This window comes from Perna viridis, chromosome 15 (assembly GCF_037379345.1).
Source record: "Perna viridis isolate PV_CMFRI_1.1 ecotype Kerala chromosome 15, ASM3737934v1, whole genome shotgun sequence".
NCBI lineage: Eukaryota > Metazoa > Mollusca > Bivalvia > Mytilida > Mytilidae > Perna > Perna viridis.
In genome coordinates this window covers 16,394,904-16,418,772 of record NC_142459.1, presented here as the reverse complement: position 1 = coordinate 16,418,772, position 23,869 = coordinate 16,394,904, and the positions used below count along the sequence as shown (strand labels likewise).

The window sequence follows — 23,869 nt, the reverse complement described above, 5'->3', positions numbered from 1 at the left end:
GTAGGTCATGATATAAGGCGGATTTAAGAGTGTCTGTATTTATCTCTAGTTCTTTAGGGTAGATGCAATGTAAACAAAACTCGTAATTCTTAATCTTAAAATTAAAATTACTTGTCCTAAACTGTTTCAATGTGACATTCAATTAAGAAAACAAACTACAACTAACGTTGCCTATTAAAATTATTGTACTACTTGAACACTGATAACTACCTTAAATTTGATGTTGTCAAGCATTTTTGTAGGGAGATAATTCGTTTATCTTTTAATATATTTAATTCCCAAAAACACAAGAGCTACAGCACATGTGAAATATGAACAGTATAACCTTAGATCACCGTTTCCCCTGTTATCATTTTCGTTGCCACCTTCATGATGGTTTCCTCTATCATTGTCACCTCCGTTTTCTTCGCTGTTTTTGTGGTGATATTCTGCATCATTCCCAGGACCCTTGTCTTTGCTCTTGTCATGCTGCTTTCCAACATTATTTTCCCATTCCTTTCCTTAGCCCTTGTCGTACTGTTGCTCTGCATTATTCCCCCGACCATTTCTTTTTTTCATTTTGTTCTGATGTCCTGCATTATTTTCCCGTCCCTTTCTTTCGCTCGTTTTGATTTGATGGCCTAAATTATTGACACGTCTTTTTCCTTCGCTTTTCTTAAGATTACGTACTGGATTAATTCCAGGTCCCTGTCCGTCGCCGTTTTTTTTTTTTTTTTTTGTTGTTTTCTTTCTATATTTCCTAGTTCGTTTTTGTCGTTTGTTTCCCATATTTTAAGTTTGTTTGCTTCACTTGTAACGAAATCAGCGCGTTCCTTTTCTTCTTCACCATTTTCAAAGTTATTTCTTTTATCTGTACTTGTTTCTGTCGCACCGTCGTATTCATTATCTTCCACTATATCATATTTTCTCTCTCTCCAGGTGACACGTGTTGCTCCCTTACGACACTGAAGCCTTTCCGTTTGTAAATCTGATGTTGTAACTTCAAAACTTTTAAATAAAGGTGAGTTTAAAGCGTTTTTGGACTGGTCCTGTTGGCTGTTATTAGATCTACCAGATGGTTGGTTTACAGGATATTCAGTACTTTTCTTTTCAGTTAAAGTCCCCTCAAAATCATTTCCATTTTCAAAATCTGATTTAGATTCATTGACATTGTTATTCCAAACACTTTGTCTCAATCGATAATTAATATTCCTGTATAAGCAGTCACGATTGCTGGCTTCTGATTCACTCTCCGCTGAACTATCATCCTCCTTTTTAACATTTGTTTGTCTGTAAGGATGATACATACTCCGTAACAATTTGTCCTGCTCCATATAACTTCAGACTTGAGTACAGTAGATCACAAGTGAATCTTTAACCCTTTTCTTCTGGCATTATTTCTATCTATATAAGACAAAACTTGAAATGTAAAATCAGTCATTAGTATTGTCATTAACATCAGTTTTACAGTAAGTACCTGACCATATAAAATTGTGACAGTGCTAAAATTAAATTGATTATCGTTATCGTTATGCATATGTAGTATACTATAATTGGGTATGTAAGTCTCGTTCTGGTTTCCTTTTCATTACCGGAATTTCCGACGTAAAACGTATTGAAAACCGAAGACCGATCTGCATTTTATTATTTACTTCCGGGTACTCGAAACACTATATAACAATGCAAAATCTTCTATTTCTTCTATTTTATGTTTTTTTTTCTTAATTACCTATATCACGTAGAAATATATATTTGTCATTTTTATCGATATGTTTTACATAAAAAGATGTTTTGTCTTGAACACTGAACCCAACGCTCTCTAAATGACATATCTCCATGCATTTGAATGGTAGACAAGGACCCATTCTCGTGAATTCACGAGGTCACGTTGACGAGACTTACATACCATATACGTAGAATTAAACTTCATCGTGTGTTCGGTTGGTTTTTTATAAACCATAAATTAAATATACTATAGTGTCTGAATTTAATCTCGACTGGTAATAAGCACTTTCTTATGAAAAAAAAAATTTACATTACAAAATGATGTCAATACATGATAAAATGCAAAATCGGTTAATAAGGTCGTATATAACATTTGTGTAAGCAAGTTTTGTGTGTTTCAATAAAATTTTATGGATTAATTCCGAATAATTCTTTGAAAATAGTACGACTAGAACACATAAAACTAGGGAAAAAAGTAATATTAAAATATGAAATAATAATTGTTCATTGCATTGTTTAATAATATTGAAACACATAATCTAGAGTCAATACAATACAATACCATGAAAACATAGTAATTAAGTATAAATGAATGAGACATTTTTTTTCTTTTAAACGAATTTGGATGACAGATTTAAGTATTTAACTTTAACTTAATAACACATTTATTTTGCAATGTGGTACATAAAGAATATTACTTGTTGAAACCATATGCAATGGCCCAATGCGTGATGTTCGTCAGGTGTTGAGATGGTATATGAAACAGATTTTCATTATTTAATATATTTCAAGTATATTGCCCCGAGGTAAACACTATATGGCTTAAACAGAAACTTGTAATGCATTTACAAAAATATATATTTTGATTCAAATATAAGACATAAATAGATGTCAAAAACGACAACTAATTTTGTTTTACCTATGGAACATAATTTACATACAAGCTCAAATTGGAGAGGTCATTAGATTAGCCCGCATGAAATGTTCTAACTTCACACCACCTCCAGTACTAGCAGACCTAATTTATCTTAAAAGGGAAAATGCTACTAATCGCACTTGTTATGGACGCGTTTTTCACCAAACGGTCGGCATTCCAGTGCTCCTCTTCTTGCTGACATATTCCTTCACTCTTATGAGACTGACTGTATAGCTGATCTGATCCGAAAGAAAGAATGTCGTTTATCTTTAAACAATCCTAATTTCGGGGATTTGATACAGCGCATCTATTCCAAAGAACGCGAGATAAAAGATACTACATACACTGTCAAGTTAGCCTCATATCTTGACCTACACTTAGAAATCGATGTTAAAGGGAAATTATTGACCTAACCTTACGACAAACGTGATGACTTTTCATTTAAAATTGTCAACTTTCCCTTTATTTGTAGCCACATACCTGCGTATTGAGTGTTCATATCACAACTCATATGTTATGCCAGAGCTTCCTGGAACGCATACTTTTTTGTATCTCGCTAGAATTCTAACAAATAGGTTTCTGGAACAGGGTTATCTGGCTACAAGATTGAAGTAATCACTACAGCAGTTTTTTTGGTCATCATCATGAACTCGTTGATCGTTATGGTGTGTCCAAATGCGCCATGAAAATTGATTTAATCAATTTGTCATAGTTTTGGGTTTCTCGTTTATCTACCCCTGGTTTGAATTAATATGAGCAACTCGGCGGGTGTTTCTAGAAAAGTAGAGGACATTGATTCCTTTGATTATTCTTTGCACTACATGAATTTCTTTATATAAAACTTGTCTAATATAAACCATACACGGATACGTGTACGAATGTATAATAGATCTAAAAAGCTTCTTTATGATGGTTTGTTTAACCAAGATTATTTAAAGTAGCGACTTGATCGCTTTCTCGGCCTTTCTTCTTGAAAATAATATCCGAAACAAATAAACCGAAATTAGGCATTCATGTAATAAGTAAGTACATGTAAAGGTCTAATTTGTTTGAATTGTTCTGATCGTACAAGGGAAATCGAAAGCCGATTAATAGAAGAGAAAGTAGAGGACAAATAACGATTTACCAGTATATCTCCAATTAAATATTGTCGTATTTAAAGAAAGAGTAAATTTTGGTGAAGTATGTTTCAATTATAATGTAGTAAATTAATAAAAGTTAAACTTACATGCGACTATAAAAAATTGCTGCAAAAATATGTATCTTTCCGTGTATTTCGTAATTGGTCACGCAGTGATAAAAGTAGAAATGACAAACAACTGATAATAAAATAAAGGTCTCTTCAAATTTCGTGTAATCTGAAAACATGTACTAAAATACATTTAATATGACAAGGTGTCCATAGACCGTACTCTCAATAAAACCCTACCTAACATGATTTTACCTACTTACCGTTTTTCACCTAATGTTATCTCAAACAGACCGGCCATTTTTCTTGGCCTTATTTTAAAATTTGGAAATATATTACCTGTTTTTGTATTACAGTATTGTACCGCATTCGTTATACAAATTAATAAAATCAATATCACTGTCCTTGTCGTAGTGTCACTAGGCATTGATTTCAACAAAAACAATATGACATACCTATGACTTTTTATTCTGTATTGTCAACTTTCCTTTCATCGGTGGCAACATCTATTCAGCACGCTCGTATGGAGTTTTTATATCACAACTCAAGTTATATCAAAGATTGTTGTGGGTATGCAGACTTTTTGTATCGCAACGGACGTCTTACAATTAGGCTTGTGATACAGTGTTATGTTGTAACAAGATTAAAATCATCAGAACAGAGTTTTAATGGACGTCATCATGAACTCATAGGTCATTTCTGTGTACCCATTTGCACCAGGAGAATTGATTTGTTCAAAATGTCATAGTTTTCTTTTCCTCTTACGTTTACCCTGAATTTGACATTTTTGAATAGCTTTGCGAGTGTTTCTAGAAAAGGTGAGGACACTTACCCTACCGATGCACCTGGTCCATATTCCCATTTTTTGTTGTGGAGTCCGAGTTGCCCATTTACCTTTGTTACTTTTTATGTTTTATTTCGTTTTTTTTCTAATGTTCTTTGTTCTGTGTATTTGTTGTCCATAGATTGCATTCTGCGAGAACTTGGTTTCCTTGATTAACAAAATATGCAATCACTTTTATTTGATTTTAATGCTGCTGATGAGAGATTACTTTTTGAAACAATATATGTACAGCATATCGAAGTTCAAAATAAATATGAATGATTGTTTTTGGTATTTTGTGATCGCATTTTAAACTTTTGAGTACGAATTGTTTGAACAGAAGTAAAATTACAAAACCAGACTATAATGAGGTTATAACGTTATAATTTTCCAAGACGTCTATTTAAAGTACACGGGCCTAAATGTATCGAAAATACTTCATATGGGTTTATATCAAAATCTGGTTGTAGATATACACATGCATTTGTTATCTTAAAAATGGCTAGACTTTGTATAACAAAAACATCTTTTCAGATAACGATAACATTGACCTTATTTTTAATCTATATTAGTTTAAATACAAAAGAAATTGACCGGTTAATGGAGCATCATTTTGTTTTTATGAAAAAAAAATAATAAGAATTTTAGTTGGTCTTTATTCACAATTTAACTGGTCTTAATATAAACCTTCTCCTCCAACACTACAAGACCAATTAGAACCAAATTTGGACATTAACAACTTTACTACACTTTGTTCTTTTGAAAATATTTGACTAATTAAAACAAAACTTGGTTTGAATGTTTCTTGTTTTTTGCACGGAACTAATGAGAGATTTTTTTGATCTGTCGAAATACCTTGGCCGCTGTTACTAATATTAGAACATAGGGGTTAGATAGGAGATTTTCACATATATCTCTACAAGCGTCAGCTTTATCCGTTTTTGACTGTTATTTTATATATTTCATATTTAAGAAAAAATATTATCAATTGAAAAATAATAAAATTAGTTACTCAAATGTTCTTACAAAATTGATTGAATCAAAATTGCGGAATAGTTATTTCACATATTTTTCAAGCTTTCGCCTGAGTAATATATTATTGGCAGCATAAACGTAAGTCAAGCACTTATTATAAAGGAGATTCGTCAATGATTTAAATGTTGACAATCAAATGCTTTTTAAGTGAAATATATCTGACCAAATATACAATTAATACTTAAAACAATCAATCGAAAGTCAAATATTACTTCATAATGTAAACGTCAACGCAATTTCTTTCACTCTTAGTTTCTTTATATCGCAAATTAATCATGTCAATTACAGTGAATTACAATTCACTCTGGTAGATCATGACAAGGACTGCTACCTTTCTTTAAAAATAAAACCATGATCTCATCAGGTATGAACATTCGAGAGATGACGGTAACAAATGAAAGCATAAAAGCATGACAAAGTTATGATGCAAATCCAATAAAAAAAGTTTGACAAATAACGCCTTTAAATAACTACATAAATGCATTTAACATATCAATATAATTTCAATATTTCTATTTTTTCCAACTATTTGTCAAATATCACGTTTAGCCAAGTGGTATCATTATTAAACAAATACCAGATTTAACGATTTTCACTGCAGCTTTGTCGGGTTTGAAATGGAGTGCTCTGTCAAGAAAGTCTTGTTTATCTTGGTTACGGTTTACTCTGTGATTATCTAGTACTACTCTTTCAGTGTGATTTTTTTTCACACAAATTTAGGTAAGACGTATGATAGTTTACAAAAATATTATACAAGTGAGATATTTGCCAAGTATCAGTAAAAGCAACTATGATGAAAATACCGTTTTATTGACACTAGGATTATTAAACTTTTGTTTCATAAAAAAATATATAATTGGATACGACGGTTACAAATTTACCAATATTCATGAAGTGCACTTTTAAAGCATATACTGACGGTAAAATGTTTCTTCAATGATAAAACTTTAAAAGGTTTTAAACAAAAACAATCCAATCAGGATTGATAAGGTCGTCGTTTAACTATAAGAAACAGTATTCCACATGCTAATGCTCCTGCAATAGCCTAAATCCAAACTTTTTCGCTGTTTTCATGTTTCATTTCTTAAATATCTTCATTTTCGACTTTCCTACAACGATTTCTTTTTCATTGCCTTCATTATTTTCAAGTTCTTTGCTAACGCAACTATGACATTGTGTTTCATTGCTTTGGTTAATTTTGTTTGCCTCCATATTTGCCGTTGTAGTTTTTGTATCGGGAGACGGTTTCTTTTTTCGATCATTTATTGTTCCATTACCTTGTTTTTTATTCCTTTTATTCGAGTTATTTTCCGGAATGTTTCCAAATAATTTTGTTCTGATGTTCTTTGATATAGTATTACAATGTATTTTATTATCATTCTGCAGCAATATTTATGGTATCAGGATTTGTAACAAACAGTCCCTTCTAAATCAGATGTATATTCAAGAGATCGTATTTTGAGTGTTGAATCACCAGCGGCAAAAGTGTCCCATGTGGGGACTGATTTTTTCGTCTTTTTGGAGTGGTTTTATTTGCATCTGTTGGATTTGACCTTTACCTGGTGAACAATTCATCGAAATTTGGTTTTTGTCTCCCGCTCGTAGGTGTACTGACCTGTCTAATATATAATTGCACGACGCACGATACATGAATGATCGTGTTTACCGGAAGTATTAATTACTGTTATTGGCATATTTCGGGAGGGTCTACAATGCATAAGGGTTTTTGACATTTTCAAAGGTCAAATCATAAAAAGTAATATACCAACAATCAAAATCTACAATGTATTGATAATATATATCTACTCGTGCGACAAATATATATATATATATATACAACGTCTCAGGATGTGACGACTCTATTCACTACACTGCTCCATCGGATCAAATTGATACAGGGAAGATAACGTAAACTTATAGAAGGGTCTGAAAAATTCCCAACGATGTTAGAACTGTCAAATTTGCGAAGCAAATTTTTGTCGTTCCCTCCGCGGGACTCGAACTCGTACCGCTGTGACATCTATGGCAACACCGCCTGCACTAAGTCCAGCGCCCTAGATCACTCGGCCTAGCTAGGGTACGAGTTCGAGTCCCGTGGAGGGAACGACAAAAATTTGCTTCGCAAATTTGACAGTTCTAACATCGTTGGGAATTTTTCAGACCCTTCTATATATATATATCCTACAGGAAACTGTGCACATGTAGCAGGAGGAAGTGTCCTGTCAAGTTTTTCGCCAATATACTTTTCCTCATATTCCCCGGGTTGGTTTCTATGCCTATCAGTATTTTCGTCACTGGAAGCCGTAGACACAGAAGTGTCCTCTGGTATATCATTCAGCTGTTTTTTATTAACTAAAAAGAAGCCCGTGCAGGTCCGGGTGTTAAAAGAATAGGCCTGCAGCAGCGCCGCTAAGCTTGTCGTATGAGGCAACTAAATAGTGCTCAGAACCCTAGCCGGGGGCTAGGGCGCTTTGCCCACAGAGCAACTGGGATGTGCGCCCCAGGCGATTTAATGGGGTAACCCTGGCGTGTTACATGCTGGGGTTGTCAGGCTATAATACGGAAAACGTGACCGCAACCCATAGTGGTGCACCGTGTTGGGAAAGATGCCACGTTCCTCGCACGTTAAAGAACCCTACTGTGGTATTCTCCCGGAGTAGGAACCATAGGGCTCCGCCACAGGAGGCTAAATTTCCCGACCCTACCCACCTCTCCCTATTTCCAGTGGCAATCAAAATTTGTCGATCCCATTGTCCTTGTGTCCCATCCCTTTTTCATTTCATCATCATTTCATGTTCATTTTATCATCAATTTCACATTGTCTGAATATAGCTGAAATATTGCTGCTCGGACGTTAAACCACAAACAAACAAACAATTAGCTAAAAAGTTGACCTTTTTATTTTCTTTGGAAAGATTTTCAGAACCTTTTCCTTCCATTTTAACAGACCTGTCTAATTTATCACACTTAGGCTTTGCTTCTCCAATCTTCTCTTCGGATCTAAATTTATTTGCAGGATGTAGAACGCTCCGATCCAATTTATCACGCTTGCTTGACATTTAAATCATATATCGCAATAACTAATGCTCATTTTGACAGCTTCTACTCAAATATATTAGGACAGAATTTTACTGCAAAGAAGCAATTATTAAAACATAACTGTGATTATTTAAAACTGCTGTGACGTACATGTATTTAAAAAAGCACGCTTTACAATAATGACTCATGACACCTATTATATGAGTAAAAGGCTAGATTCATAAAGAGACAGAGTTATATGTCCCTGCAATCCACAAATTTAAGATGGTAGGGGTGAATAAATAGTTTGAGTGTGCAGAGCTTGTCCATGTTCTTCGGTTTATAAGCCTTTGGTATAAGATTTATCTTAATTTGTTAAGAAATGTAGACGTGGCAGAGTTTAAAAAACACACGCCAAGCCATGTCCAACCTCACAACATAAGTCACAAGAATTCATTGCAAGAAATGTTACCTACAGTTTTTTTTGTTTAGAGTGTAAAAGTTATTCTTGACATTAATTTAAGTTTATTTTAATATCAGATAATATTTACCCTTATAGTGGTTTAAGAGGAGAATAATTGCAAAGAAAAGTTAACAACGGACGACAGACTACGACGACAATGCCTACCACGGACGCCATGTGATGACAAGACTTTACATGACCTTTTAGAGCATTTGTTTGTTTGTTTGTTGGGGTTTAACGTCCGAGCAGCAATATTTCACTATATTCAGACAATGAACATGAAATTGATGATAAAATGAACATGAAATGAAAAAAAAGAAAGGATGGGTCACAAGGATAATAGGGTCGACAAATTTTGATTACCACTGGAAAAAGGGGGAGATGGGTAAGGTCGGGCAATTTAGCCTCCTGTGGCGGAGCGCAAAGGTTCCTACTCCTATCGAATACCACAGCAGGGTTCTTTAACGTGCGAGGAACGTGGCTTCTTTCCCAACACGGTGCACCACTATGGTTTGTGGTCAGGTTTTCCGTATTATAGCCTGACAACCCCAGCATGTAACACGCCAGGGGTACCCCATTCCACCACCTGGGGCACACATCCCAGTTGCTCTGTGGGCAGAGCGCCTAGCCTCCGGCTAGGTTTCTGAGCACTATTTAGTCGCCTTATACGACAAGCTTAGCGCTGCTGCAGGCCTATTCTTTTAACACCCGGACCTGCACGGGGGCCTTTTAGACCAAGTAAGGGAGCACTCATCACAATATTTATTCGTGACACCTTACAGAGATATGAGTAAAAGGCGATATAAATAGTTACAGAGTTAGTCCAAAGTTTAAGATAGTAAATATAGCGTTGTCATATAAATGACCTTAGGGCGCTAAGCTTGTCACAACATTGGTCACAAAAGATCATTACAAGTTTATTTCAAGAGTGCGAAATGGCTATCCTTTACATAAAAAAGTTTTTTTTAAACAGAAGATATGTTTCTTTTCATATTCTTTTTATTAATTTTTCTGTTTTCACCTTCCCCGTGCAGGTCCGGATGCAGCAGCGCTAAGTTGTCGTATAAGGCGACTAAATAGTGCTCAGAAACCTAGCCGGGGGCTAGGCGCTCTGCCCTAAGAGCAACCTGGATGTGTGCCCCAGGTGGTGGAATAGGGTACCCCTGACAACCCCAGTTGCTCTGTGGGCAGAGCCTAGCCCCCGGCTAGGTTTCTGAGCACTATTTAGTCGCCTTATACGACAAGCTTAGCGCTGCTGCAGGCCTACTCTTTTAACACCCGGACCTGCACGGGGTCAAAAATGCGATAATATGGAATTTAGCCGTCCAATATGGTTTTGGCCAATACGTCATATTGGCCCGGTTAAAATACATAATGACTAATATTACGTATTGGACTATTTAATCAACAAAGGTATAATTGCGAAAGGTTTTCCACATTGCCCGAATTATTGGTCATAGGTTAGCAAGGGACCACTTACTACGCCAACATAGAAAACGTTACGCAATAATACTATAATATTCATTTCAATATATGTATATATGTTCATAAAATATGTTAGCATTAAATGGTTTTCAGATTCATGTATATGTAATGTGGGAAAATTTTTTAACTATTACCATCCAAAGATGTGTACAGTTACTTTCGTGCAAAATAAGTTTGATATTGAAAAAGAAATTCGCTCGTAAATTAATTCGTTCTGCCTATATCATTTTTACGTGAACGTGAAAATACGTACATTTTAGGGTTCAAATAACATCAATTCATTCCAGAATAACTATGAACTTAACCATGAGCTTATCTATCAACGATCATTGTAATTCCATTTATTGAAAATACAATAGCCCCTTACAAGTTCGGTTGTCGAAAGAATAGGCCAGTAGCAGTGCTAGGCTTGTAAAAGGCGACTAAATAGTGGTCAGAAACGTACTTACAGAGCAAATGGGATATGTGTCCCAGGTGGTGGAATGGGGCACCTCTGGCGTGTTACATGCTGGGGTTGTCAGGATATAATACGGAAAACCTGACCGCCAACCATAGTGGCGTACCGAGATGGGAAAGATGCCACGTTCCTCGCACGTTGAAGAACCCTGCTATGGTATTCAATAGGAGTATGAACCTTAGCGCTCCGCCACAGGAGGCTAAATTGCCAAACCGTACTCACCCCTCCCTTTTTCTAGTGGCACTCAAAATTTGTCGAACCTATTATCCTTGCGTCCCATCCCTTTTCTTTATTTCATCATCATTTCATCATCCACTTCAAGTTCATTGCCTGCATATAGCTGAAATATAGCTGTTCAGGCGTTAAACGCCAATAATCAGTCAATCAATCAATCCATCTACAAATACATTAGATTTGAATTAATTTTAATATTGCAATCAGAGCTGCACTTTTTTTCCAAGGCGGGTCAAGTTCTTGAACAGCAAGTGAAACGAGGATACAAATGCAAAAGTACAACCAACTATTCTAGAACAAAGGTTTAAACCCAGTAAAAGATTCGCCTACAACTGACAAAAACAATTGTCAGGGTTGCCGCCTTTATTTTCCGATGATGATGAGAAACCCAAGTAATCCAAAGGCGATAGCAGTTACAGCATATAACCACAATTCACTTTTTCTATCATCGTCAAGTAAATATTCTTTTCTAAATGAACTTTTTGAAGAAGCAGCATGTCTCTGATGTAGTTGCATACGATCTTCATCCGATATTCTTTGATATAGGATAGTCACATTTTTGTCAGAATGAGTCGAAGCTAAAACTTCCGTCGATTGTTTGTTGGATGTATTGTTATTCCATAGTTGCATTGGATCCTCAACTGATAATGTAACCATTTTATATCGGTTAGCCCTTCCTGATAGTGAATAGATCTAGTTAATGTATCTAGTTCATGCAGTGTATCACAACTGATGTGAACTATGTTCCACGGCAATATTTCTGGCTTTATATGAGGACGGTTCACGATCCGTCTTAACTTTCTTTGTCAATGTGGTCCTTGGAGTCAAAATGAAAGTTAAAAAAGTCTTACTTTTATTTGCCAATCAAAACGAAAGTTGAAAAAAATATACTCACAGTAGCTGTAATTGATGTGTCCTATATATTTGTTGTCTTTACGAATGACCCACTCGACACTGAATAATTATAATCCTAATTAAATTTCCTACTCCCTATAAGGAAATTGAATACCTGTACACGTATATACGGGATGACCCGTTATGACCTACCAATCATGAATGAATACGTCATTTTGCAGTGTTCTCTTGTGTTTTTTCTTTCACACATAACAAATTCATTCTTATCCGTGTCGCTGACTTCTATACCAAATAGTACACGAAGGTCAATATGAAAACTTCCGGTAAATAAGATGTTGGTATTGTCAGAAAATCATATAAAACGTAAGTAGTAATGTAAAAGTATACATTGTGTACATCAACAATTATCGTCCATCTTATGTAGGCTGACGATCAATATATCTACATAAATCAACACACCATTGGATATATTTTGTTCTTTACCATTATATTATGTTTGTTTGTTTGTTGTTTGTTGGGGTTTAACGTCCAAGCAGCAATATTGCAGCTATATTCAGACAATGAACATGAAATGGATGATAAAATGAACATGAAATGAAAAAAGGGATGGGACACAAGGACAATGGGGTCGAAAAATTTTGATTGCCACTGGAAATAGGGAGAGGTGGGTGGGGTCGGGCAATTTAGCCTCCTGTGGCGGAGCCCTATGGTTCCTACTCCGGGAGAATACCACAGTAGATTTCTTTAACATGCAAGGAACGACCATTATATTAAGATTATAAGATTACTTAATATTCAGAAATATACCATTTCACTTTTCTGTATTTGTTTGGCTTCTTTGTTTGTTTGTTGGGATTTAACGCCCGAGCAGCAATATTTCAGCTATTTTCAGGCGATGAATATGAAGTGGATGATAACATGAACATGACGATGAAATGAAAAATGGGATGGGACACAAGGATAATGAGGTCGACAAATTTTGATTGCCACTGGAAATAGGGAGAGGTGGGTAGGGTCGGGCAATTTAGCCTCCTGTGGCGGAGCCCCATGGTTCCTACTCCGGGAGAATACCACAGTAGGGTTCTTTAACGTGCGAGGAACGTGGCATCTTTCCCAACACGGTGCACAACTATGGTTTGCGGTCAGGTTTTCCGTATTATAGCCTGACAACCCCAGCATGAAACACACCAGGGGTACCCCATTCCACCACCTGGGGCACACATCCCAGTTGCTCTGTGGACAGAGCGCCCTAGCCCCCGGCTAAGGTTCTGAGCACTACTTAGTCGCCTTATACGACAAGCCTATTATTTTTAAACCCGGACCTGCACGGGTCGTTTGGCTTCTAATATACTTTTAAGATCTTCCTTTGAAATCCAAAATATCCGGTTTGACATGTTGACTTCGCCCCAAAATCAAAAGAACTAAATTAAATTTGTTCAAATGTCACTCATCAGTTAAACATAACCAAAACATAAGTTACGTGACCGCTTGATCATCTTTCGAACCAGCAGGATAGCGTTTAAAGCAGCCTTCCAAAAACAAAAAAAGTACGTGAAATGATTTTGAGAAGTTGTTTGTCAAAACAGGTTCCTTTTGGTAAATAAATTTGCTGCGGATTAAAACATTTCTATGACATTTGAAATGTTCATATTTACTTCAATGTCAAATACCACAGCAAATATAAAAGTCCTGTTTTATAACCTTCCTTTGACAGCCATTTTCTAGAAGATTGCCAAGCACATCAAATTAGTTTTACCATAACTTATTGTATACATGTTACTCTTGAGTGCTTATTTACTTTCCTTGACAAGATTTCAATATAAGAAATGCACCTATCTACGTACCATTTCTGCTATTACATTGACTGTTATATTGCAATCACCTTGTCCGTCTGTCCGTCCGTTGGAATTTCGTTGCAATTATAGATTGAATGGTTCCAATTATGGTGTTCCGCTTAACATAAATATTAAGTCAGTAATTGTGGGTGCTGTCCAATGTCATACGTCGTGTATGAGTGGGAGTATACCTAGCACGACAATGCTTTCGACTTTTCTTCATAAAAAATGGCACTCTTACAAAGAACTAAAATAAATCACAATTGTATAATATTGTGATAGTAATAGAGTTTTGGAATCGTTTAATTCTAGTACTCTATTACTAAAAATAGAGTAATAGACCAGTAAGACAAAGTTGATATATTTACCACATATAAAAAAATGATTTAATAATTATATACTTACAAAAAATACACAATATAACCAAAGACAAATCCTGTTTATCGCACAATTTCGTAGATAAGACCTTTCAGAAACAACATATAGAGATACTGAAGGGGTTGAAATCGCCTGGCCGACAATCGTCTTGGTTCAATGTTAAACTGCTTCTGCTGGCCTATCCACAACTTTCAAGTGCGTGATTTGATTTATAATGTCACGAACGATATGTTCATACAAAATCTGAACTGCTCCTTGGTACTCAGAATACAAGGTATCAATTCAAACAATTTAACCAATTCTCATGATAGTTGACAAATTGTAAAAAATAATCAAATAAGTTCTAACCCGATCTTGAACTTAACAGAATGTTAGAGTAGAAGAATATCAAGACGGTTCCTAGATGTATTAATCTGCTTTCGAGGATTCCCAACTGTTTTTAGCCTTTGTTGTATTTTAATATAAGCACTTCTTTACTTGACTGTCAGTCTCTGTAAGAATCAGGCAGTGGGTGAAACATGGTATGAAAAAAACAATACCATATTGAATGTTTAATTTGACTATATGCACCCACAGATTCAAAGAAAAGAGATAGAGTTTTTCATATCATTTTGGTAAATTGAGTTATAATTTCATTCATTCATGTCAATCTAACGTATTGGACTGTTTAGTTAATAAAAGTATAAATAACGTAAGGATTTCCATATTAGCTGAGTTATTGGTCCGTGGCTTGTCATATTAGATTTCTGCTACGTCTCAGTCAAATATGGCTAGCCTCGGACCAATAACTCTGCCAATATGAAAAACCTGAAGCAATAATACTATAGTATTTAAGTGGAGAGAATATCATTTACACGTACTAGTATTAAAACATGTAATTCTATTGATAATATGTCTGTCCATTTAAACGGATCAATATTTACTTCCACGTGACTTTATATAGGTGTGTATTGTGTGACGTACCTGTCACTGTACACAAAATGTAAACAGTGAGAAGATGTAAACAAACTATGACAAATGTTGGAGGCAAACTATATACAAATGGAAAACAGGAAAATGTTTGCAATATTTGCGTTCGGTCAATGGAAAGGAATGAGAAGGACTGTCAATTTGTAGCTGAGTTAAAGGTTCAGGCGAAGCAGAGGGAATATATTCATGCTACAAGTAGAGGAAGGTACTACTGTGTGTGTTTTTTTTTCTTACTTCTAAAACAATTCCTGTTCAATGAAATATTAACGCATTAATTCGATCCATATATTTTTTAAAATATTGGTATTGTTGATAGTCTCTATTGAATTGTGTTCATTGTAGCATTGAAGCTAGAACTCCCATTTTTCTTTTGCTTTTTTAACATTTCTTCATCACCTTCAGTTTGGATACTATAAGACGAGTATTGGCAAGAAATCACGAAGAGCAAGATGACTGGTTCTACAGTCGCCATTTCATCATCGAATGTAACGGGGAACCAGCTGGTATGTTGGCCTTGGCATTTCCTGGCGACCCAAAACCGATGTAAGTACAAAAAACTGCACCGCCATCCTAGATTGATTATTGTATGCCGGCAAAAAGAAAGACTACGAAATTGATCAACAGTTATGTAATAAATGTCAGACAAAGTAGTGAGAGAACAAGGATTTTGTATTTGATGAAGTGGTAAAGACAAAAAAAGAACAGCCATCTTGCCAACATTTTTACATGTACATATCAGCAAGATTTGTCTGCAGATAGCATTTATACGTTTCCACCTCGGGGTAGGTGTGGGGTGGGTGGAGGTCGGGTCTTTATAATTCAAAATTGCCAACCCTTTACTTCAGATTCATTAGGGTCACGTGATGTATATTTTTGCACGGAGTTCGGTAAATGCAGTCATTAACCATATATATTTTAAAATACGACATAATCATATTCGTCCACCGGCATAAGATACAATGTACATGTCTATTTGACAAGTTTGTTTGGTTTTTTATATATATATCATGACTTTTTTCTGTTGGTGATATTTTTAGCGAAAGTGACTATGAAATGGACTTCGGATGCACTGATTTATGTGGGTTCGTATTAATGTTAAATAAATATGTTCTCATAAATCTAACACAAATTAGAGGTACCTCATTTCTCTGCTGAAGTTCCGTTTTGCTTACCTTTTTCTTCTAGTCAGTTTTCTGTTAAGATTTAGACCATTATCATAGGTGTTTATCTAACGTTTGTTCAAGTTTATACCGTTGTCTTCATGATCCGTATTTTCTTATGAACATGAGCATAATCATGGTGCTGTTCTTGGATATGTTACGCTGTATCGAAGCTTAAGTGCCGTGGTTTGAGTCGTACATGCGAATCATGGTGCTGTTCGTGGATATGTTACACTGTATCGAAGCTTAAGCGCCGTGGTTTGAGTCGTGTATGCGAATCATGGTACTGTTCGTGGATATGTTACGCTGTATCGAAGCTTAAGCGCCGTGGTTTGAATCGTGTATGTGACTTTCCTCTAAATCAAGCACGTATCTCCGCGTATAGACAAAACTCTTCATTTCTCATTGTTGTAAGTGTTCCTATGGTCACAGTTTGTTTTAATTATGGTGGAAAACTTCAAATATTACACATGACATTTAGTTTAATTTCGTGTGTTAAAATTCGCTTTTATAACATTTTGAGTTTAAAACTATAATTTGTTTTCGAGGCTTGCCTGTTTGAGATGTAGTTAAAGTTTTTTTCAAGGCGGGCATGTTTAAAATGTTGTATAACTGTTTTTTCAAGGCTGGCATGTTTGAAATGTGGTATAGATGAGACAGTTGGAGAACTGGAGGGCTATATCACTATTATGTATGTGCTGGAACACTACATGCACCTCGGCTTAGAACAACTTTTACTTCAGAAAGCAGAGCAAGAAGCACGACATTTCAACAAAGAGGTGGGTCTTCTAGAACCTTGATCTTCTTCATCGTTGCCACTCTCTTTAATTTGTTTTTTTAGATCTTCAATATCTACCAACATCTTAACCGTGTTAAGTGATGGAATTAGATTGGACACATGTAAGATATTGATGTTGGTACACACTTTTCGCTACTCACGCAGAGGCAATATTCGCTATGTCAAAGCTTTTTACCTCAGCCACACCCAGTAAGTTGTCCCGCCTCCTGATGCAATTTAGTACAGAACATCGGTGACAGCCTCGCGGAATTATGACGAGTAGTGCTGATGCCCTTTGAGTTCTTTCACATCCTGGCCCCGTGCAGGTCCGGGTGTTAAAAGAATAGGCCTGCAGCAGTGCTAAGCTTGTCGTATAAGGCGACTAAATAGTGCTCAGAAACCTAGCCGGGGGCTAGGCGCTCTGCCCACAGAGCAACTGGGATGTGTGCCCCAGGTGGTTGAATGGGGTACCCCTGGCGTGTTACATGCTGGGGTTGTCAGGCTATAATACCTGACCGCAAACCATAGTGGTGCACCGTGTTGGGAAAGATGCCACGTTCCTCGCACGTTAAAGAACCCTGCTGTGGTATTCGATAGGAGTAGGAACCTTTGCGCTCCGCCACAGGAGGCTAAATTGCCCGACCTTACCCATCCCCCCTTTTTCCAGTGGCAATCAAAATTTGTCGACCCCATTCTCCTTGTGTCCCACCCCTTTTTCCATTTATCATTTCATGTTCATTTTATCATCAATTTCATGTTCATCGTCTGAATATAGCTGAAATATTGCTGCTCGGACGTTAAACCCCAACAATCAATCAATCTTTCACATCCTGTGTAGTAGCGGTTTCAAGCTAGCGGAGTGATACGTATCTAGGAAACTTGTAATGTCATTGATAAAACAAACACATTTAAGTTAAAAATTACATACTGTCGGCGGAGACGCTCTTGTAAGTATATCAACATTGAAATAACGAAAGAAATCTAAAACAAAAAATAATCATAAAAAAAAAACTGACGTTTCGTGAGTTTTGTTTATGTTTAAACTTATTATATATTGTAGAAACTTTTCTTATATGTTCCATTCGGTTGTCCGGTCAAGCAGTTTTACACAGAAAAATGGCTTCCAAGTTGTGGATAAAACATGTTGTTGCGTGTGGTGTGCCATGGGCCACTGCGTAAGATATGATTAAGACTTCTATGCACTTTAATTAATAAGTAAAGAAATTCGTTTCATTTGACATATCAGTATGGTTATCGTATATCCTCAGAACTAAGGGCATGTTATAAATTCACCGTTGTTGTTTCTAGACTGTTCACGATCAAGTAACAGTTGGACGGGTGATATGAGTGTGATATGAAAAATGACATGTTATGATCTTTTTATCATATACTTCAATATTGGTGTTTCATATATAGATCCCTTTGGACTCCCTTTATCAGACGGAGGCATGTGATATCAATTTAGCTGAAAATAACTGGGTTTTTTGCGTTTTTTTTCAAAATGTACTACACACATTCACTCCATAAACATTTATTTTTATTTCTGTCATCTTGATTAATAGTTCAGTAATTATGGACAATATGCAGTTGAAAAAATTTATTGTGTTAACATAACAATAAGAAAACATAACAATGGCTTATATCATATGATCAATGATGTGAATCAAAGCCAAATTGATCTAGCTGAAGCTTTTAAGAGGGAAAATTAATTGTTACATTTCCAGTAATTGTTGCCCCTGAAAACATCTGAACAACTTTGTCCTTGAAATTATCATTAATGATCTCCGGCATTTCTTGGCGGTTTTGCTTTGGGGTTTCAGTTTTTTTCAAAGTTTGTAATGTGTGTAATATCTTTCAACACAACATTCAATTCTGCCTCCTGAGAGGCAGTTCATCATCATCCTCATCTGGCATTTCTACAATGATATCGTCAGGCGGCATATTTTTGTCAACATTTTTCTGTTGGTATTGGCATTTTATGTGAGTTTATGTAGTCCTGCGTTTCGTCTCCGCTGTCGTCTGCCATGTTTTGATTCTGGGCGATAATAGATTTTGAATCGATAACGGAACATTACGTGGCGCGATTACGGAATTACAGGTGTGATATAATCCGAAAGCGTGTGATATAACAATGTCATATCACACGGCGGGCTGAGGCAATTCGGGGATCTAATGGAAAATATATAATTATGTTTATGTCATTGTCATATTATCATAGGGTAAAATTTTGGCATTATTTTCTCTAAGTATATTGTGGCGAATAGCGTCTTTAATTTGCATTCGTTTTTAATAAAAAAAAAACTTCAACAGAGGTTTCCAAGATCATTATACCTTATATTTGAGTGATATTCGTGTTTAATTTGGTCTTTTGTCTCTTTTACTTCGTTAGGTCCATTATGATTGTCCGCGAACTAATTGAGTTTTGAATGAAAATTTACTCTCGGGTTTTTAGTATTGGGTGCATTCAGGGTTAAAGCATGACTACTATCCTCATTTTAGGGTAAAGCAATTTTATTTGAATACTTTTCATAGATGTATTAAACAAGTTATTTGGAGATTCCTTTTATGCAAGTGTACTTTGTTTAACCTTTTTTCCAGTAGTATATAAGCTCGTGTGATTCTCACTTTAGGGCTTTTTTTCTCACAAGAGCCAATAGTGTCTGTGCAAGACTAAGGTAGGCTCCTTTAGTAAGACGTTGTGCTACCTTGCAGGTGTAGCCAGTACCAATCATCGATTGTGTAATTTTGGCTCTTGTATACCTTTCCAATATTTGGCATTTTACTGAATTGGTAGGATCTTCCACGTCTGGTCTTGTTTGGATAATTTGACGTTACTTTAATTAGGAATGCAGGTTTCATGAGCAGGGTTTTATTAGCGAGTTATTCGTATAGGTTGATCCATTAAACTATGTTAAACTTCTTAACTTATTAAACAATAGTTACTTAATATATAACAAATACACTGCTGATAATATATAGACATTTTTAACTATTAAATATGTAAACCTTACTTGCCTTTTACTTCGTAAAGCCAGGAGGAGACAGAAACTCAGGTCCCTGTGTTCGAAACGGAATAAAAATGCTATTGATTGAAAATAAGACTGAACAACTACAATGTAACATCTAAAATTCACTAGCTCCGGTTACAATATGATGAGTGATATTACCCCACCTATAATAATTATCAGTTGAAATCAAGTAATCGGCGCTCTGCATTTTGATCACGTGAAGACGGTGTATTTCCGATACACAGTCACTATTTTAGCAATACCAGGTCAGTTATCGTTTTTTAGTTTACTACAACCAAAATTGAGACCAAAAGTTTTGCGTCGCTTACGGCACACGAAATACAAAAAAAAAAAAGAAAATGATGGTGAATTCAAAGGAAACCACTGAAAGTAATCAAAAGGCCACACGATTACTTAAGTCTTGTTTCAGGGAAACCGGTCAGGAAAACAATTTTGAAGAGTTTGACCCAGTTAAGTTGAATGATGTGTTGGACAAATTTTTCATGAATGCACGGAAGCAGGACGGCGAACATTATAAGGCAACCACGCTTGAACATACGCAACACGCCATAAACAGATATCTTCAGGATGTTCCATTGAATCGTATAATTGCCATTATCAAGCACAAGAGTTTTTAGATGCAATTTTTTTTCCAAAGAAGCCCTAGCAGAATTAAAACGTATTGGGAAGGGAAGTATCGACCACCACCCAGTTATCAATGAAACAGATCGTTGGAAACTATATGACTCTGTTTATACGAAGACAAATTCACCTGAGGCCTTGTCAAATAAAGTGCAATTTGACATTCGATTATTTTTCTGCCGCAGATCCCAGGAAAATTTGCATGGCATGACAAAGTCTTTACTTGAAGTACTTGAAGACCCCAAAACCGGTTTGAAATTTGTTGCCAAGTGTGAGGATGAACTTACAAAAAATCATAGCGGTAATGACCGTGAATCAACCTCCGGGGTTATGCCTGAATTCCCAGGATCCACATATTGCCCCGTAAAGTCTTTTGAGACTTATGTTGAGAATTTGAATCCCCTATGTGACAGCTTACGGCAAAGGCCGAAGGAGTCATTTACTGAAGATGAAGCAGTATGGTACTGTAACTCATGTTTAGGTGAAAAGATTTTAGCCAAATTCATGTCAAAATTGAGTGAAAAAGCAGGACTTTCCCAAATTTATACTAACCATTCAGTTCGTGCTACAGGAGCAACAATATTGACCAAATCCATGTTCAGTCCATCCCAGATTATGTCTGTTACTGGACACAAATCTGTACAGTAACTAACAGTATAGTATATCGAATAACTGACACAGAAGAAAAAGTTGCAATGGGACATGCCGTGTACAAAAGTTTAGCTCCCAAAATTCTTGTGCTTTGGCGTTGCTACCTGATGAAAGTTCTCAACATAGGCATTACCAGCTCTTCAAACTTTGGTGGCAACCGAATCCGGTGATGCGTCTATAGATAGCAGCTTAATTTCCATTGCTGAATTGCAAGGATTAGATATTTCGCAACTGTTTTCTTACTTTATTCAGTACAGACAGAAACTACCATCTCAGCCGTTCATTATCGTCAAATTCTGCCAGCATTCTCTGGTTGTACTATTGGTACAATAAACTTTAATGTTTCAAAATAATTTTACTATACTAATATAGATCAAATTGAGGAAAAGAGACACATTTAGTCATAATTTATTATTTTTTTTTATAAATCATAAGATTTTACAATTTTTACTGTGATACATATTTGTTGTTTACATTGTTTAATTAAATTTGTTATTGTTAAGTATGCACATTTTTATTGAATCAAGGAATACAACGAAATAAGCTATCAAAAAAGATCAAAAGAAATAAAAAAACAAACAAACAGGGTCAATAAAACAAAAGTACCATTGAAGCAACACAAGGGTAAAAATTGAAACAAACATCAGGAACATTAAAGAAAATTATTGCCATCTAAAACTTTTGTTTTTTCTCTCAATTCTCTTAAAAAACAAAAAAAACAAAAACAAAATCATCGATGGGGTAAATTCGTTACATAGTGATTGTGTGACCGTGTACGGCCACTAAATCATTATGCAACTGATAACATTACGTCGCACTGAAAGCAGTACATATTTGTCTACATTCATCAATATCACTTTCGAAAATAATTTAAGGAATGATTATTATAATTTGTCCATTTATGGAGAAATAACCTAAATCACGTGGGTGTGCACCACGGGCATTGATGGTATTTCAAAAAGACCGACAAATGTAACAGTCATTACGTACAGTTTATTTTTGTATCAAAATTTAAGGACTAAATCTTCAAAAAAAAGATGGATTATGTCACTGTCGCCTTACAAAATTTGGTCTATATTTTTTTATATCCAATCAGAACGTGTTACTTCTGAACTTAAATTATTTGGACTTGACCACATGCATGTAACCAAGTATCTGAAACACGCGTAAAGCAAATCGAAATTAGCAATGGATAAGATTGTTTTTCCTAAGCAGTCGGTATAGTTTCGATTTTTACCCTTTAACCTTAAGGACGCTCTTCCATCCATGGAAACGCAAGTCACCTGATCGCAATTCTTTTTCCCGACTGGCCAAATACTGATATTTTAGTGGCGTTCGAAAAAACTATATCAAAAAATTTAATTGCGTGCCATATGTTGTTTTCTCGAATGAAATTTTAAAAGAACAAAATTTTACTGTATCGGTTATCTTTTTTTTAAGATAGTACTAGTTATTTTTAATTTTACATTTTTGTTTTTTGTAATTAACACAGCTTATTAGGAGCTGGCGATGTATGATCATCCGATTATTCCTTTAACTCAATAACTCGCAGTCAATTTAAACCAGTTTTTTTTTTCTTTTAAAAGGGCTTCTATAGACTGGAAAAACGTTTTGAGACGGAACAGTCAACTCTTATCGTAGAACAACCATCGTAACCAGTGCAAGATTAACAACATTGGGACTTTTGCGTGTATAACGTGTTACATGTAGTTGACAGAATTACACGGCTTGAAATTGTGTATGTATGATAAAAATTATTAAAAACAAACAGATCCAACGATACGGGCTTCTTTGATGTTTTCATCGTTTGCAATCGGTTCGAACGAATTTACTAGTGTTCCGTAATTGGTTTATTCCAGGGGAACTGGAAGCAGCATTAGTTAAAAACAGTTAAATCTTACTTGTTCACTGAAAACAAATCTGGTCGAAGATTGCATTGGCATCTAATCAGCAAATACGAAGACATTATTCCATCAACATTTTGCTCTAAATAGAATAAACAACTTTAACCATCTTAATTTCAAACAACAGCAGTTTATGGTCTTGTGCACGTCGAATTCAGTGTTGAAAACTACACGGTGCTCTCCTGTTGACATTATGACTTATACGGACATGTGACTAGGTGGTTATCTAATTTCCCGATTTTTTGTTCAGATTTAATATAATCATTAAGTAATTTTCATGTTGTGCCATGTTTCATAGAAATCTCTTAATCAGGCTATATTAAACAATCATTGAGAACATGTTATCTTTTGGTTTTTTTTATTAT

General features: G+C 35.5%; 2 protein-coding genes and 1 pseudogene across 8 annotated transcripts; 2 read left to right on the top strand and 1 right to left on the bottom strand.

Annotated features, from left to right (window-relative positions):
• Positions 1-254: 254 nt before the first annotated feature.
• On the bottom strand, positions 255-12,385 carry LOC148597167 (uncharacterized). 5 transcript variants are annotated; one of them, XM_088564128.1, is made up of 2 exons: positions 12,220-12,385; positions 255-1,383 (listed from the first exon to the last, which is right to left on the bottom strand). In XM_088564128.1, exon 2 carries the CDS (start codon positions 1,311-1,313, stop codon positions 621-623), a length of 693 nt encoding a protein of 230 aa, XP_088420254.1. In that variant the 5' UTR covers positions 1,314-1,383; positions 12,220-12,385; the 3' UTR covers positions 255-620. The 5 variants fall into 5 exon arrangements, with proteins under 5 accessions (XP_088420254.1, XP_088420256.1, XP_088420253.1 ...); XM_088564130.1 differs by lacking the exon at positions 12,220-12,385 and adding an exon at positions 4,265-4,443; XM_088564127.1 differs by lacking the exon at positions 12,220-12,385 and adding an exon at positions 3,849-3,991.
• Positions 12,386-12,402: 17 nt separating this feature from the next.
• On the top strand, positions 12,403-23,843 carry LOC148597165 (uncharacterized). 3 transcript variants are annotated; one of them, XM_088564133.1, is made up of 7 exons: positions 12,407-12,542; positions 15,336-15,566; positions 15,764-15,904; positions 16,399-16,443; positions 17,147-17,300; positions 18,360-18,474; positions 23,187-23,843. In XM_088564133.1, exons 2-6 carry the CDS (start codon positions 15,403-15,405, stop codon positions 18,435-18,437), a joined length of 582 nt encoding a protein of 193 aa, XP_088420259.1. In that variant the 5' UTR covers positions 12,407-12,542; positions 15,336-15,402; the 3' UTR covers positions 18,438-18,474; positions 23,187-23,843. The 3 variants fall into 3 exon arrangements, with proteins under 3 accessions (XP_088420260.1, XP_088420259.1, XP_088420261.1); XM_088564134.1 differs by lacking the exon at positions 18,360-18,474 and having other exon boundaries at positions 12,403-12,542; XM_088564135.1 differs by lacking the exon at positions 12,407-12,542 and having other exon boundaries at positions 15,401-15,576.
• On the top strand, positions 18,490-22,292 carry LOC148597166 (uncharacterized protein KIAA1958-like; annotated as a pseudogene).
• Positions 23,844-23,869: the final 26 nt, after the last annotated feature.